This window comes from Trachypithecus francoisi, unplaced genomic scaffold, assembly GCF_009764315.1.
Source record: "Trachypithecus francoisi isolate TF-2019V2 unplaced genomic scaffold, Tfra_2.0 Lachesis_group21, whole genome shotgun sequence".
Lineage (NCBI taxonomy): Eukaryota > Metazoa > Chordata > Mammalia > Primates > Cercopithecidae > Trachypithecus > Trachypithecus francoisi.
This window is the reverse complement of record NW_022681467.1, coordinates 29,250,123-29,265,281: the sequence shown is the minus strand read 5'-3', so window position 1 is coordinate 29,265,281 and position 15,159 is coordinate 29,250,123. Positions and strand designations below refer to the sequence as shown.

At 47.9% G+C, this 15,159-nt stretch overlaps 1 protein-coding gene across 5 annotated transcripts in view; it reads right to left on the bottom strand.

Annotated features, from left to right (window-relative positions):
• Positions 1-15,159, bottom strand: part of ZNF341 (zinc finger protein 341) — a 63,792-nt gene that overhangs the window by 26,076 nt on the left and 22,557 nt on the right. For 4 of the 5 annotated variants that reach the window (XM_033186133.1, XM_033186136.1, XM_033186137.1 and 1 more), the window contains 4 exons: positions 12,178-12,373; positions 10,723-10,813; positions 8,183-8,376; positions 2,104-2,294 (listed from right to left, as the gene is read on the bottom strand). In XM_033186133.1, coding sequence (XP_033042024.1) covers positions 2,104-2,294; positions 8,183-8,376; positions 10,723-10,813; positions 12,178-12,373 — 672 coding nt within the window. The remainder of the gene's footprint in view (positions 1-2,103; positions 2,295-8,182; positions 8,377-10,722; positions 10,814-12,177; positions 12,374-15,159) is intronic. The other variant, XM_033186134.1, reaches the window with a different exon arrangement.

Genomic DNA, 15,159 nt, shown 5'->3' with positions numbered 1-15,159 from the left:
AAAAACTGATCCAATGTCATCGATTTGTGTCAGGTAAAGAAGATAACCCCAAAGGTCACAGGTTTTGTTGTCTTGCAGGACATTAACCAGATTTGTATGTAATCTGGCAATCTGACTTCAGTATCTCTTTTTTTCATTGACAGTTATTAGGCATAGCTATCTGTGTCTCACGGCCTCTGTTGAACAGGCTTTGTCTTCCTTCGGGTTCCCTTGCTAATGAGTTAAGTAAAATTCTGACTCACTTTTGGGTCTCATTTGTATGAGAAGTATGTTTTTAACAACTTGAAAATTATACTTTGATAAATAGTACATAAGTCCTGGTTGCCTACACAATATCATGCACTCCTTCTACCTACAAAGTGAACCCTGATTTGCTCAGAATAGCAACATACCTAGTTAAAACACTTGACCCAGGCTGGGCGCGGTGGCTCGTGCCTGTAATCCTAACACATTGGGAGGTCAAGGCAGGCAGATCAATTGAGCCCAGGAATTCGAGACCAGCCTGGCCAACACGGTGAAACCCCATCTCTACTGAACGCACAAAAATTAGCCAGGTGTAGTGGTGCCTACATGTAATCCCAGCTACTTGAGAGGCTGAGGCAGGAGAATCTCTTGAACCTGGGAGGCAGCAATTGCAGTGAGCTGAGATCAAGCCACTGCACTCCAGCCTGGGTGACAGAGTGAGACCCTAAAAAAACCAAAAACATGGGCTGGGCGCGGTGGCTCATACCTGTAATCGCAACACACTATGAAGCCGAGGCAGGTGGATCACTTGAGGTAAGGAGTTTGGGACCAGCCTGGCCAACATGGTGAAACCCCATCTCTACTAAAAATACAAAAATTAGCTGGGTGTGGTGGGGAGGCACCTGTAATCCTAGCTACTTGGGAAGCTGAGGCGGGAGAATCGCTTGAATGCAGGAGGTGGAGGTTGCAGTGAGCCGAGATCGTGCCACTGCACTCCAGCCTGGGTGACCAGAGTGAGACTCCATCTCAGGAAAAAAAAAAAAAAAACACTTGATCCTGGTTCCCTTGCATCTAGTGTCAGCCATGTGACTCCTTCCTAACCAATGATATACAATCAGTAGTCTTTAAGGACAGCATCACTTCCAGAACACAAAGGCAAAAGCTTCCCAGGAGAAATCCCCTCTGCTTTCTGTGTTTGTCTTGACTAGAATATACATGTGATGGATGGAGACATAGCAGCCATCCTGCAACCTTGGGGATGAAGTCCATAAGCTAAGAATGGCAGATCAGACAGCTAGAAGCCTGAGTCTACTGTGACATATCTGACCTGCTCTATATAAGCCCAACACTGCCTACTTAGGGACTTCTTCTTTGAATTTATTTGATGTGAGAGAAATAAAACCCTGTGAAGCCAATTTTCCATAATTTGTAGCATAATAATGTATTCTTAAATGATAGAGCACATGTACTGGGTTTGACCAAAAAGAGATCTACAAAGTGCTTCTAGGAAAAGCTTTCCTGCTGCTATAAAAGATACAGAAGAGATAACCCCTTTTGGTTCATAGATAACAGTGGGTCTGGATCAGTGTCCAGAAAGAGTGACCACCAGCCAGATGCAGCAGCTCATGCCTATAATCCTAGCACTTTGGGAGGCCAAGCAGGCGGATCACTTGAGGTCAGGAGTTCAAGACCAGCCTGGCCAACATGGAGGTGAAGGGGTGCCGTGAGCTGAGATCACACCACCGTACTACAGCCTGGGCAGAAGAGTAAAACCGTCTCAAAAAACAAAAAAAGTGATCACCATCCCAGGACAGGAGGACAAGGTAAGCCATCAGGAGAGGTCAAGGCCATACCCTGAGATGGCAGAGACCAGAGCTGGAAAGACACAGGGTCCTTACGCTGGGGGGGAGTCAGCTGTCTCAGGTCTAGAGGTGAGTCAAAGTTTTCTGTGATTTGCCCCAAGGGTAACCTTCCCTAACTCCATCAATCCCCTGCTCGGAATCTAACCCTGGGGGGATAGAGCCGTGGAAGGTCTGACTCACTTGTTCCTACCCCTTTCTAGGCAGCATTCAAGACCCTAGCACCAGAGAAAGGCCGGGACTGGTGTGCTGTGGGCCCCTGCTGCCACCACCCACCTACCTGCTCATTCTTATGCTGGGTCATGTGAGACTTGAGCTGGAAGTAGGTGCTGAATTTGCTGGGGCAGAATTGGCACAGGTAGGAGCTGTCGATGAGGACCACCTGCTTGGGCTCCGGCTTGTCCCCCTCTTCCTCACCGGCTATGGGCAAGGCCTGGGGCTGTGGTGCACCCGGCAGGGGCTGGCCCAACCCTATGAAGAAAGCCAGGGAGGTCAGGACAAGGAGCCAGCTCATTCAGGAAGGACCCACAGAACCCCTACTCTGTGCTCCTCTGTGTTCACCCAGCACCTGCTACCCGCTTTGGGTCGGACTCTGTGCTTAAGGTGCTGCACTCACACTCAGCTGGTGTGCACTGATACGGCCATCCCTAGGCTCAAATACAGAAATGCTTCCTTTCTGAGTGAGAAACAGCTGCTGCCTCAGGCCTCCCCTCTCTGGCCTTCCCCTCAGACATCGCAGACCTCTCCACGGTTGTTAAAAATTCTGAACACCATCCTAGTTGTACTCATAATGCCTCCCCAGTCTCTTCCAATTGTAATCATCTGTCTGGGTGCGATGGCTCACACCTGTAATCCCAGCACTTTGGGAGGTCAAGGCAGATAGATCACTTGAGGTCAGAAGTTCGAGATCAGCCTGCCCAACATGGTGAAAGCCTGTCCCTACGAACGATACAAAAATTAGCCAGGCTTGGTGGAGGGTGCCTGTAATCCCAGCTACATGGGAGGCTGAGGCAGGAGAATCGCTCGAACCTGGGAGGCAGAGGTTGCAGTGAACAGAGATTGTGCCACTGCACTCCAGCCTGGGTGACAGAGATTCTGTCTCAAAAAAAAATAATAATAATTGTAATCATCAGCCGGGTGCAGTGGCTCACACCTGTAATCCCAACACTTTGGGAGGCCAAGGCAGGTGGATCAACCACGTTCAGGAGTTTGAGACCAACCTGGCCAACATGGTGAAATCCCATCTCTACTAAAAATATCAAAAAAATAGCTGGGTGTGATGGCGCACACCTGTAATCCCAGCTACTTGTGAGGCTGAGGCAGGAGAATTGCTTGAACTCGGGAGGCAGAGGTGGTAGTGAACCAAGATTGCGCCATTGTACTCCAGCCTCAGCAACAAGAATAGACTCCATTTCAAACAAACAAACAAACAAAATTGTAATCATCTGTTTCATCATCCTTCCCTCACTACACTATTCCTCACTTCCCTTGACATCAGGGACCTCTGGCCTCATCCCTGCAGGTCCAGTGGCCTGGCACATAGTAGGCCTCTATAAATGTTTGCTAAATGGTTAAACCTTTGATGCTAGGCACTAAAGGAGCTTCAAAAGAAATGGAAGAAATGATTTATTCTGTAGGGCCATGTGGTGACTCATTCCTATAATCCCAGCACTTTAGGAGGCCAAGGAAGGAGGATCCCCTGAACCCAGGAGTTCAAGACCAGCCTAGGCAACATAATGAGACCCAATCTCTACAAAAAAATAAACAAAATTAGCTGGGCATGGTTGCACGTGCCAGTGGTCCCACCTACCCAGGAAGCTCAGGTGGGAGGATCACTTGAGCCCAGGAGGTTGAGGTTGCAGGGAGCCACCATCGTGCCACTGCACTCCAGCCTGGTGACAGGGCAAGATCTTGTCTCAAAAGAAAATTTTTTTTTTTTTTTTTTTTTTAAGACAGGGTTTCACTCCTGTTGGCCAGGCTGCAGTACAGTGGCTTGATTGAGGCTCACTGCAGCCTCAACTTTCTGGGCTCAGGTGATCCTTCCACCTCAGCTTCCAGCGTAGCTGAGACCACAGGTGCATGCCATCATCCCTGGCTAATTTTTTGTATTTTTTTTTGTAGAGATGGGGTTTTGCCATGTTGCCCAGGCTGTTCGCAAACTCCTGGCCTCAAGCGATCCACCTGCCTCGGCCTCCCAAAGTGCTGGAATTATGGGAATGAGCTGCCACACCGGCCTATCCAGAATCTTTAGATTACTAACTTCTGTCTTCCAGGTTTTCATGCCCTTGGAAATTTCTGCATTTTTTTTTTTTTTTTTTTGAGACAGAGTCTCGCTCTGTCGCCCAGGCTGGAGTGCAGTGGCCGGATCTCAGCTCACTGCAAGCTCTGCCTCCCAGATTTATGCCATTCTCCTGCCTCAGCCTCCCGAGTAGCTGGGACTACAGGCTTGAGCCACTGCGCCCGGCCAAGAAAATTTTTTTTTTTTTTTTTTGAGACGGAGTCTTGCTCTGTCGCCGGGGCTGGAGTGCGGTGGCCGGATCTCAGCTCACTGCAAGCTCCGCCTCCCGGGTTCACGCCATTCTCCTGCCTCAGCCTCCCGAGTAGCTGGGACTACAGGCGCCCGCCTCGTCGCCCGGCTAGTTTTTTGTATTTTTTAGTCGAGACGGGGTTTCACAGTGTTCGCCAGGACGGTCTCGATCTCCTGACCTCGTGATCCGCCCGTCTCGGCCTCCCAAAGTGCTGGGATTACAGGCTTGAGCCACCGCGCCCGCCAAGAAAATTTTTTTAAAGAAAAAAAAAAAAAAAAAGGAGTTCACAAGAACTCAGAGGGCACACAGTAGGGCTAGTTCCAACAGGAAGCCTGAAGGAAGGTCAGATAAAAGTGGCTACACATTGTTTTCCCAGCAAAACACTCCCTTCATTACCTAGCACGTGGCTGGCATTGCTCACTCTTGGGGCTACATGGGAATGGCTTAGACTCTGGCCTTACACTGTCCAATAAAGTGGTCCTGAGCCATACGTGGCTACTGAGAACTTGAAATGTGGCGCCAGGCATGATGGTTCACACTTATAATTCTGGCACTTTGGGAGGCTGAGGTGAGAGGATCACTTAAGCCCAGGAGTTTGAGACCAGGCTGGGCAACAAAGCAAGACCCTGTCTCTACACACAAAAAAAATTTTTAACAATTAGCCAGGCACAGTGGTGCACCCCTGTCCCAGCTACTTAGGAGGCTGAGGAGAGAGGATCACTTGAGTTCAGGAGTTTGAGGCTACAATGAGTTATGATTGCACCACTGCACTCCAGTCTGGGGTGACAGAATGAGACCCTAACTGGAAAAAAAAAAAAAAAAACAGAAAGAAATGTATCCAGTCCATATCCAAATGTGCTATAAATGTATTTACCTGATGGATTTCAAAAATTTAGTAAAAAAAGAATATAAAGTATATTTAATCTTTATATTATATGTTAAAATAATAATGTTAATATATTGGGTTAAATACCAGGAGATGGAGGTTGCATTGAGCTGAGATCGTGCCACTGCATTCCAGCCTGGGCAACAGAGCAAGAATCCATCTCAAAAAAAAAAATATATAGGCCGGGCGCGGTGGCTCAAGCCTATAATCCCAGCACTTTGGGAGGCCGAGACGGGCGGATCACGAGGTCAGAAGATCGAGACCATCCTGGCTAATATGGTGAAACCCTGTCTCTACTTAAAAATACAAAAAAAACTAGCCGGGCGACGAGGCGGGCGCCTGTGGTCCCAGCTACTCGGGAGGCTGAGGCAGGAGAATGGCGTAAACCCGGGAGGCGGAGCTTGCAGTGAGCTGAGATCCGGCCACTGCACTCCAGCCTGGGTGGCAGAGCAAGACTCCGTCTCAAAAAAAAAAAAAATATATATATATACACACACACACACATATATATATATGGTTATATATAATATATATGGTTAAATAAGATATATAATTAAAATTAATTTGATCTTTTAAAAAATTGTTCTTAATGTAGCTACTAGAAAATTTTATTTCATTTATTTAAGATTATTTTTGCCACTAAAGACAGAACTTATAAATTTTTTCTTTTTTTTTTTTTTGAGACGGAGTCTCGCTCTGTCGCCCAAACTGGAGTGCAGTGGCCAGATCTCAGCTCACTGCAAGCTCTGCCTTTCGGGTTCACGCCATTCTCCTGCCTCAGCCTCCCCAGTAGCTGGGACTACAGGCACCCGCCACCTCGCCCAGCTAGTTTTTTTTTTATTTCTTTAGTAGAGACGGTGTTTCACCGGGTGAGCCAGGATGGTCTCGATCTCCTGACCTCGTGATCCGCCCATCTCGGCCTCCCAAAGTGCTGGGATTACAGGCTTGAGCCACCGCGCCCGGCAAATTTTTTTTTAAATAGAGATGGGGTTTTACCATATTGCCCAGGCTGATCTTGAACTTCTGAGCTCAAGAGATCCTCTCACTTCAGCCTCCCAAACTGCTGGGATTACAGGCGTGAGCCACCATGCCCAGCTGAACATTTTAAATTACGTATGTTGTTCATATTATATTTCTGTTGGGCAGCAATGCTCTAAACCTAGTCAAGTTCTCAGTCCTCATGCAAGAAAGAAACTAAACCAGTATCAGGGGTAGGAACATTAGCTCAGGGACAAATGATGAGAATCTCACATGTATAAAGAGCTTTGGAGACCAACTAACAATGGAGGTCAAATAGTTTTCAACTTCTGATCAACTACAGTGACTGCCTGGAGCAACACATAGAAAACAAATTCTGAGCAGGGATGGTGAGGGAGGGCAAGGGTTGAAAAACTACTTGTTGGCCAGGCATGGTGGCTCATGTCTGTAATCCCAGCACTTTGGGAGGCCAAGGTGGGAGGATCACTTGAGGTCAGGAGTTCGAGACCAGCCTAGCCAACATGGTAAAGCCCTGTCTCTACTAAAAATACAAAATTAGCCAGGTGTGGTAATGGGTGCCTGTAATCCCAGCTACTCGTGAGGCTAAGGCAGGAGGATCACTTGAGCCTGGAAGGCAGAGGTTGCAGTGAGCTGAGATAGCACCACTACACTCCAGCCTAGGTGGCAGAGTGAGACGCTATCTCAAAAAAAGAAAAAAGAAAAACTACCTGTTGGTACAATGTCTAGTATTTGGGTGATGGGTACACTAGAAGCCCAGCCACCACCATTATACATCTAATACCCATGTAACAAACAAGCACATGTACCTCCTAAATCTAAAATTTTTAAAATAAACATAGCTAAACATAGAAAAGGTAATGCAGTGTGCTATGATTTTACAAGGGCAACAATGCCACTAGATGACAGACATTTCCAGTCCCATTATTATAATCTTATGGGACCACTGTCACATATGCCATCTGTTACTCATGGAAACATCCTTACATAGCATGTGACTGTATTACTATGGTGGTTGTCAAATTGTTATTTTCTAATTTAATCATTATTTCTACTTTTATCAGTTCACATTTTACTATAAGAAAGGGCTTTCTTTAAATGTGGCACATACATACCACGGAATACTATGCACCATAAAAAAAATGAGTTCATGTCTTTTGCAGGGACATGGATGAAGCTCGAAACCATCATTCTCAGCAAGTTAACACAGGAACAGAAAACCAAACACCGTATGTGCTCACTCACAGGTGGGAGTTGAACAATGAGAACATATGGACACAGGGAGGGGAACATCACACACTGGGGTCTGTCGGGAGGTGGGGGACAAGGGAAGGGAGAGCATTAGGACAAATACCGAATGCATGCAGGGCCTAAAACCTAGATGACAGGTTGATAGGTGCAGCAAACCACCATGGCACACGTATACCCATGTAACCAACCTGCACATTCTGCACATGTATCCCAGAACTTAAAGCACAAGTTAAAAAAAAAGGCCTTTTATCCCCTATTTATTTATTCATTCATTTTAACAGTATGGGCTCATAAATTTTTATTTTATAGTAGTCTCCCCTTATTTGTAGTTTTGCTTTCCATGATTTCAATTACCCTAAGTCAACCATGGTCTGAAAATATTAAATGGAAAATTCCAGAAATAAACAATTCATAAGTTAAAAAAAAAAAAAAAGGATTCTGAGGTGAGATCCAGGCTCAACAAAAAATGGGTAGGTGATTGAATAGTGATATCTGCCATGGATACAGTATTAGAGTAATGCCACACATGTTGTATGTTTGTCATCCTTCCTTTCATCTTATGCCACATTTTATAGATAAAGGTAGATTGAAGCCTAGAGAGGTCATGGGGGTTGCCCAAGGTCACACAGCTAGCAAAAAAACCTGTGAAGCAGCAGAAGAGAGGTGTGGGGAGCACAGCGTTCCCTACTTCCACCCACCTGTGTTTTCCTCGTCCTCCTGCCTGCTGGGGTTCAGGGCCATGACCTGTACAGTCACAGAGTTTCGAGACACGGTGCCACCACTGTGTCCCGGAGGCCACACCTTGTGGGTCTGCATGTGTTTCTTAACATTAGACTTCTGGGCAAAGGCACGGCCACACGCAATGCACTGGAAGGGCTTCTCACCGGTGTGGCTGTGGAAGACAAGCTTGTCAGTGCCCTCCTGCAGGAACGGGGACGAGGCCTCAGTCCAGGAGCTCACAGCCACCAGGAAGGCCCAGAAAGAATATCCAGATGCCTCTGGCCACCATTCTGACACCACAGGGACAAGCCCCCTCACTAAGGCAGGCAGACCAGAGATGGAAAGACCCTGGGTTCTAGGTCACATTACTGAGCTGCTCATCAACAAACTCTGGAGCTGCCCTCCTCTGGCCATCTCATGCTGTGAGAGAACATTTCCTAATTGTTCAAGCCCATTTAAATGAGGACTTCTGGCCTGGCACAGTAGTTCACACCTGTAATCCCAGCACTTTGGGAGGCTGAGGCAGGTGGATCACTTGAGGAGTTTGAGACCAGCCTAGGCAACATGATGAAACCCTGTTTCTACAAAAAATACAAAAATTAGCTAGGTGTGGTGGTGCGAGCCTGTGGTCTCAGCTACTCAGAAGGCTGAGGTAGGAGGATAGCTTGAGCCTGGGAGGTTGAGGCTGCAATGAGCCGAGATTACACCACTGCATTCCAGCCTGGGCAACAGAGCAAGGCCCTGTCTCAAAAAAGAGAAAAAAAATTAAATTCATTAAAATAAAATAAAATACAAAATTCAGTTTCTCAGTCTCACTAGCCACATTCCAAGAGCTCAACAGCCATGTATTGTCAGTAGCTACCATACTGGACAGTGCCAATTTGAGCATTTCTTTTTTTCTTTTTTGAGACAGAGTCTCACTCTGTCACCCAGGCTAGAGTGCACTGGCGCGATCTCGGCTCACTGCAACCTCCGCCTCCTTGGTTCAAGGGATTCTCCTGTCTCAGCCTCTGGAGTAGCTGGGTCTATAAGCACCTGCCCCCATGCCCAACTAATTTTTGTATTTTTAGTAGAGACAGGGTTTCATCATGTTGGCCAGGCTGGTCTCAAACCCCTGACCTGAAGTGATCCACCCACCTCAAGATTCCCAAAGTGCTGGGATTACAGGTGAGCCACCGTGCCTGGCCCAATTTGAGCATTTCTATAGCTACAGAGAGTTCTCTTGGACAGTGACAGCACTCGTGTAGAACAGTTCTCAACTGAGGCCAGTTTTGCCCTCCAGGGGACATCTGCCATTTTTGATTGTCACAGCTGTAGCTGCAGTACTACTAGCATCTAATAGTTAGAGGCCAGGGATGCTCCTGAACATTCCAAGATGTGCAGGTCAGCTCCCTACAGGAAAGAATGATGTGATCCAAGATCCACAATGTCGGTAGTGCCAAGACTGAAAAACCCTTGTCTAAATAGAAGCTGTTGCCGGCCATGGCTGGAATCTGAGGTTTGTTCTCTCTCTCTCTGTTTCTCTCTCTCTCCCTCTCTCTCTCTCTCTCTCCTTCTGTTATAAGAGATGAGCATGTATACCAAAGGTGTTAAAGACCAAATTATACCAAATTGAGGTTTTCTCTATGACTCCCTAAGGACTGAAATTGCAAAGGGAATAATTTTCCCACTACATCTTTCAGAACTTTTCAACCCCATATTCATGAACCACCAAAAATCATCTCATCGGCCAGGCGTGGTGGCTCACTCCTGTAGTTCCAGCACTTTGAGAGGCCGAGGAGGGCAGATCACCTGAGGTTGGGAGTTCGAGACCAGGCTGACCAACATGGAGAAACCCCATCTCTACTAAAAATACAAAATTAGCCAGGTGTGGTGGCGCACACCTGTAATCCCAGCTACTTGGGAGGCTGAGGCAGGGGTATCACATGAACCCAGGAGTCAGAGGTTGCAGTGAGCCGAGATCGCACCATTGCATTCTGGCCTGGGCAACAAGAGCAAAACTCAGTCTCAAAAAGAAAAAAAAAAAAAATCATCTCACGTACCAGTACATCTCACTCTGCGAGAAACGCTGAACAAGCCCACCTTCCCCTTCCACAGACGGAAAAACCAAGGCCCAGAAGGGATCCCCGCATGGTTAGTCTGGAGGGAGCACAGAGTCCACAGAGTCCTATTTGCAAAGTATGGTAGCCCTGGCAGGCCAGTCTGTTCTGCAGAGGGGAGGCCTGAGACAGCCCTAACACATCTGTGAAGCCCCTCTGGGTTCAATGCATTTCTTCCCCTACACGGCCCATCCCTGACCTTCCCAGTCTCTATGGGCAGGTCACACAGCTTTCACAGGTCCCTCCCACAGCTCCTGAGATAGAAGAGGAAAACCACCCAACCTGGACTATAGCCTGAACACGCAAGTGCGGCCTGGGTCACCCCACAGGCTAGGGGCTGAGAAGGGAGTCTCGCTTCCAGCGCAGATGGTCCCAGCCATACCTGCCCAGGAGCCACCTGCCTCACCATGCATGTGTACCTTCGGATGTGCTGCTGCAGGTCAAAGTTTTTGGTGAATGACTTGTCACAGTATGAGCACTTGAGTCTCTGAGCCTTTGGCTTCCCTGCAGCTGAAAGACAAGTGGAAGGAGGGGACAATGAGGCTGGGGGTGCAGCTCAGGGCGCAAAGAGCAGCCTCCGGCTACTGTACCTGAGCCAGACAATGCACACCCCGAGGAAGTCTACGCCCATGCACAGGCCAGGGAGGAGACATAGGAGAGCTTCACAGGGCCTGGGGAAGAAAGCCTAGGATATGCTCCAGCTGGGAAAGCAAGACAAATTCTTCAAAGGCTCCCCTCTGCCCTACAATCAAATCTACCCTCTTTGCCATGGCCCACAGCGCTCTGCACCCCTCACTCCTGACAACCTCATCATTCTGTCCATCCAGCTGCAGTGAATTCCAGCTAATCTTGCTAACCTTAAAAGACCTCAAGCACGTTCCTGCCTCTGGGCCTTTGCACCTGCTGTTCCCCCTTGCCTAGAATGCCTGTCCCACAGATACCCACAAGGCTGCTTCCTTCTCCTTCCCACGTGAATAGTTAGAAGCATTTTCCAGCCTCTCCCTAGTTGTTCTCAATCATAAGACCCATTAACTCCTTCCTGGAGCAACCCAGAAATATTTATTTATTTATTCCCTGTCTCTTCCATGAAACTGAAGACAGAAGGAATCACAGACCAAGAGAGACTACATTCCAGTGCCTGACACAGGGCCTGGCACAAAGATGCTCAATACATCATTACGGAAGGAAGGAAGGGAAGGAGTAGTTGACTGGAAAGCCGCTGAAAAATTCTCAATTTCTATCCTTTCCATCTGCTGCCTGCTCTGACACCACCCCCCACCCCATACTTAGCATCTGCATTAGGATGGCAGATACTACTGCTTGCCTAATATCCACTCCCTCCTTCACTCCTCACAAATCCCATAATAGGAGTATCAATGTCCCTAGCCAAAAGAGACACTTCCCAGTTTCTCTTGCAGCTAGGTATGGCCATGTGACTAAGTTTTCAGAAATGAGATATAAGCAAAAATATCAAACAGAACTTCTAGAAGCTGGGAGAAGCCCCTTTTATCCTTCCCTTTCCCTTCTTCTTACTGCCTGGAATATTAAAGTGATGACCGGAGCTCCAGCAGCTATCTTGGACAATGAGGCACCAGGATAACTGATACCATGTTTGGAGGTGGTGGAAACAGAAAGACAGAAGAAATGAGGGTGCCTGGTGCCCATGCAGTCACATGATCCCCAGATTGTCTGGCTTCTGGCCTTGACTTACACAGGAGATAAACAAAATTCTATCATTTTGAAGTCATTGCTGTTTTGAATTTTCTATTGCATGCAACCAAAGTTGAACTACCATGAAAGGGAAGACCAGAACCAAGCAGCTTGTGGATTGACCAATGCTGAGGAAAGATGCCCATGGCAGGCTGGGGGCCCACCTTCCGGGAGTCCCCTGGCACCTTTAGCCCGTCGGGTCTTCAGCGTTGATGGAGAGTCAAAGGTGGCCACCGTGCCCCTGGTGGCGGTGGTCATGGGGGCAGCGGGGTTTGGTCCTTTGGGTTTGAATCCCTGTTTGCCAGGGCTATACACTGTGGGGGTGGGGTATACTGGAGCTTCCACACACTGGTTTGGCACCTAGAAGGACAACACAGTCAAGGAAAAAGCCCTGCCAGGGGAGGGGAAGAGCTCCCAGCCAGGGACACTCTCCCTGCCTCCCTGGCTGACCTCAGCCACTCTCCCCTACATCACCATCACAGCCCCTCCACCTGGCCCAGTCACCCAAGTCACTCCCAAGCCCCCTTAGAACTTCATGAAGCCAGGAGGCCACAACAGCTATGGATCCAGGCTGCCTGGGTTCAAATCTTGACTCTTCCACTTAGCACCTAAGTGACCTTAGGCATCTTTTTAATTTCTCTGTCTCAGTTTCCACATCTGTAAAATGGGACTCATCATAGTACCCCTCTCACGCGGTTCCTGTGAAGATTAAATGAAGCAACACATAAAGGGCTTAGAACAGTGACGGGCACAGAGTGAGCATGCAATACACATTAGCTGTTATTATTGCCATGGCTATTCTTATCAGTGCTACTTTCCTAGCATAAGAGAACTAGGTGGCTGGGCACGGTGGCTCACACCTGTAATCCCAGCACTTTGGGTTGGGAGACCAAGGTGGGCAGATCACCTGAGGTCAGGAGTTTGAGACCAGCCTGGCCAACATGGTGAGACCCCGTCTCTACTAAAAATACAAAAATGAGCCAGGCATGGTGTTGTGTGCCTGTAATCCCAGCTACTCAGGAGGCTAAGGCAGGAGAATCGCTTGAGCCTGGGAGGCGGAGGTTGCGGTGGGCCAAGATCGCACCACTGCACTCCAGCCTGGGCGATGGAGTGAGACTCTGTCTCAGAAAAAAAAGAGAACCAGGAAGTCAGAGGGTTCTGTGTTCCCCCAGCTGCTCCAATTCCTGACTGACACTACCCAATGCCACAGTAGCAGGCTTCCCTTCACTGAGAACTGAAACCACAAGAAATTACCAAATGAATTCTGGGGCATTCAGATTTAGTTAACACTAAGCTTACATCCCCATACTGGGACATTGTAAAGAATTCATTTATTCAGCCTTTTTTTTTTTTTTTGCTTACTCTGTTGCCCAGGCTGGAATACAATGATGTGATCTCGGCTCACTGCAGCCTTGACCTCCAGGCTCAAGCAACCATCCTGCCTCACCCCACTAAATAGCTGGAGAACAGGCACACACCACCATGCCCAGCTAATTTTTATGTATTTTGTAGAGACGAGATTTCACCATGTTGCCCAAGCTGGTCTCAAACTCCTGAGCTTAAGTGATCCACCCACCTCGGGCTCCCAAAGTGCAGGGATTACAGGCGTGAGCCACTGTGCCTGGCCTATTCATCATTCATTGGTCTTCCTGAGGTGTCCTATCCAAGATTTCTGGTCAGGCACGATGGCTCATGCCTGCAATTCCAGCACTTGGGGAGGCCAAGGAAGGAGGATCGCTTGAGCACAAGAGCTTGAGACTAGCCTGGGCAACATAGGGAGAGCTGATCTCCACAAAACATTTAAAAAATTAGATGGGCATGGTGGCGCATGCCTGTAGTCCCAGTTACTTAGGAGGCTGAGATGGGAGAATCAACTGAGCCTGGGAGATTGAGACTGTGGTGAGCCGTGATCACACCACTGCACTCCAGCCTGGGTGACAGAGTAAGACTCTGTATCAAAAAAAAAAAAAAAAGAACTCAACTCAGCAAAATACCCAAAGTTGAAAAAATATTTCAGACAAATACAAATAAATAGAAAGCTACAGTTGGAGTAATAAAATCAGACAAAGCTGAAAAAAAGGTAAAATAATAATAATAATTATAAAATCTGGCCGGGTGTGGTGGCTCATGCTTGTAATCCCAGCACTCTGGGAGGCTGAGGTGAGAGGATCACTTGAGGCCAGGAGATAGAGACCAACCTGGGCTAAAGTGAGACCCCCATCTCTAATTAAAAAAAAAAAAAAAAAAAACCCTCTGCAGAAATACCTTGCCTGGTTTCTATTTTCCTGACCAAACCCTGACCAATACAGCACTCAAATACTTGTTGGGTCAGGTGCGGTGGCTCACACCTGTAATCCCAACACTTTGGGAGGCCGAGGCAGGCAGATCACCTGAGGCCAGGAGTTCGAGACCAGCCTGGTCATCATGGCGAAACCCATTTCTACTAAAAATACAAAAAAATTTAGCTGGGTGTGGTAGCTCCGGCCTGTAATACCAGCTACTTGGGAGGCTGAGGTACGAGAATCACTTGAATCTGAGAGGTGGAGGCTGCAGTGAGCCAAGATCGCACCACTGCACTCCAGCCTGGGCGACAGAGTGAGACTCTGTCTCAAATAAATAAATAAATACTTGTCACGTGAATAAATTCAGCCATCACTCAAGGCATTACTGAGTAATTAACGTGACTGCCACTGGCATAGGCTCTTACTACTATCCTCAACAGCTCTTCAGGGAGCGTTCCCATTTTAGAGGAGTGCAAACTGAGGTCAGACAGTCCAGTGTAAGGTATCTACTCTAGGAGTGCTCTGCTAGGTGCTAAGGATGCAAAGTCTGATAAGACTCAGGCCCTGCCCTCAAATATCACCCTCATCTATATGGAAAATCAACAGCAGCAGCTCCCACTGTGCTGGTCCTCTCTGGGCTGGTCCCCTCTGACTACCACAAGCCACCAGCATTATCTCAGCATCCCGCTAACTTAACTTTTTCTCAACGCAATAAATTCCCTAGAGAAGCTTGCTCTATTCTCCCAGGAGAGGGCAAATCCCCTTGCAGCCCCTCAGAAATCACATGACTGCCTTGTGGTGGGATCTTCCCACTGGTCTGGGCTCTCTTTATTCAGAGACTACCTGACAGGGGATGTCCTGGCT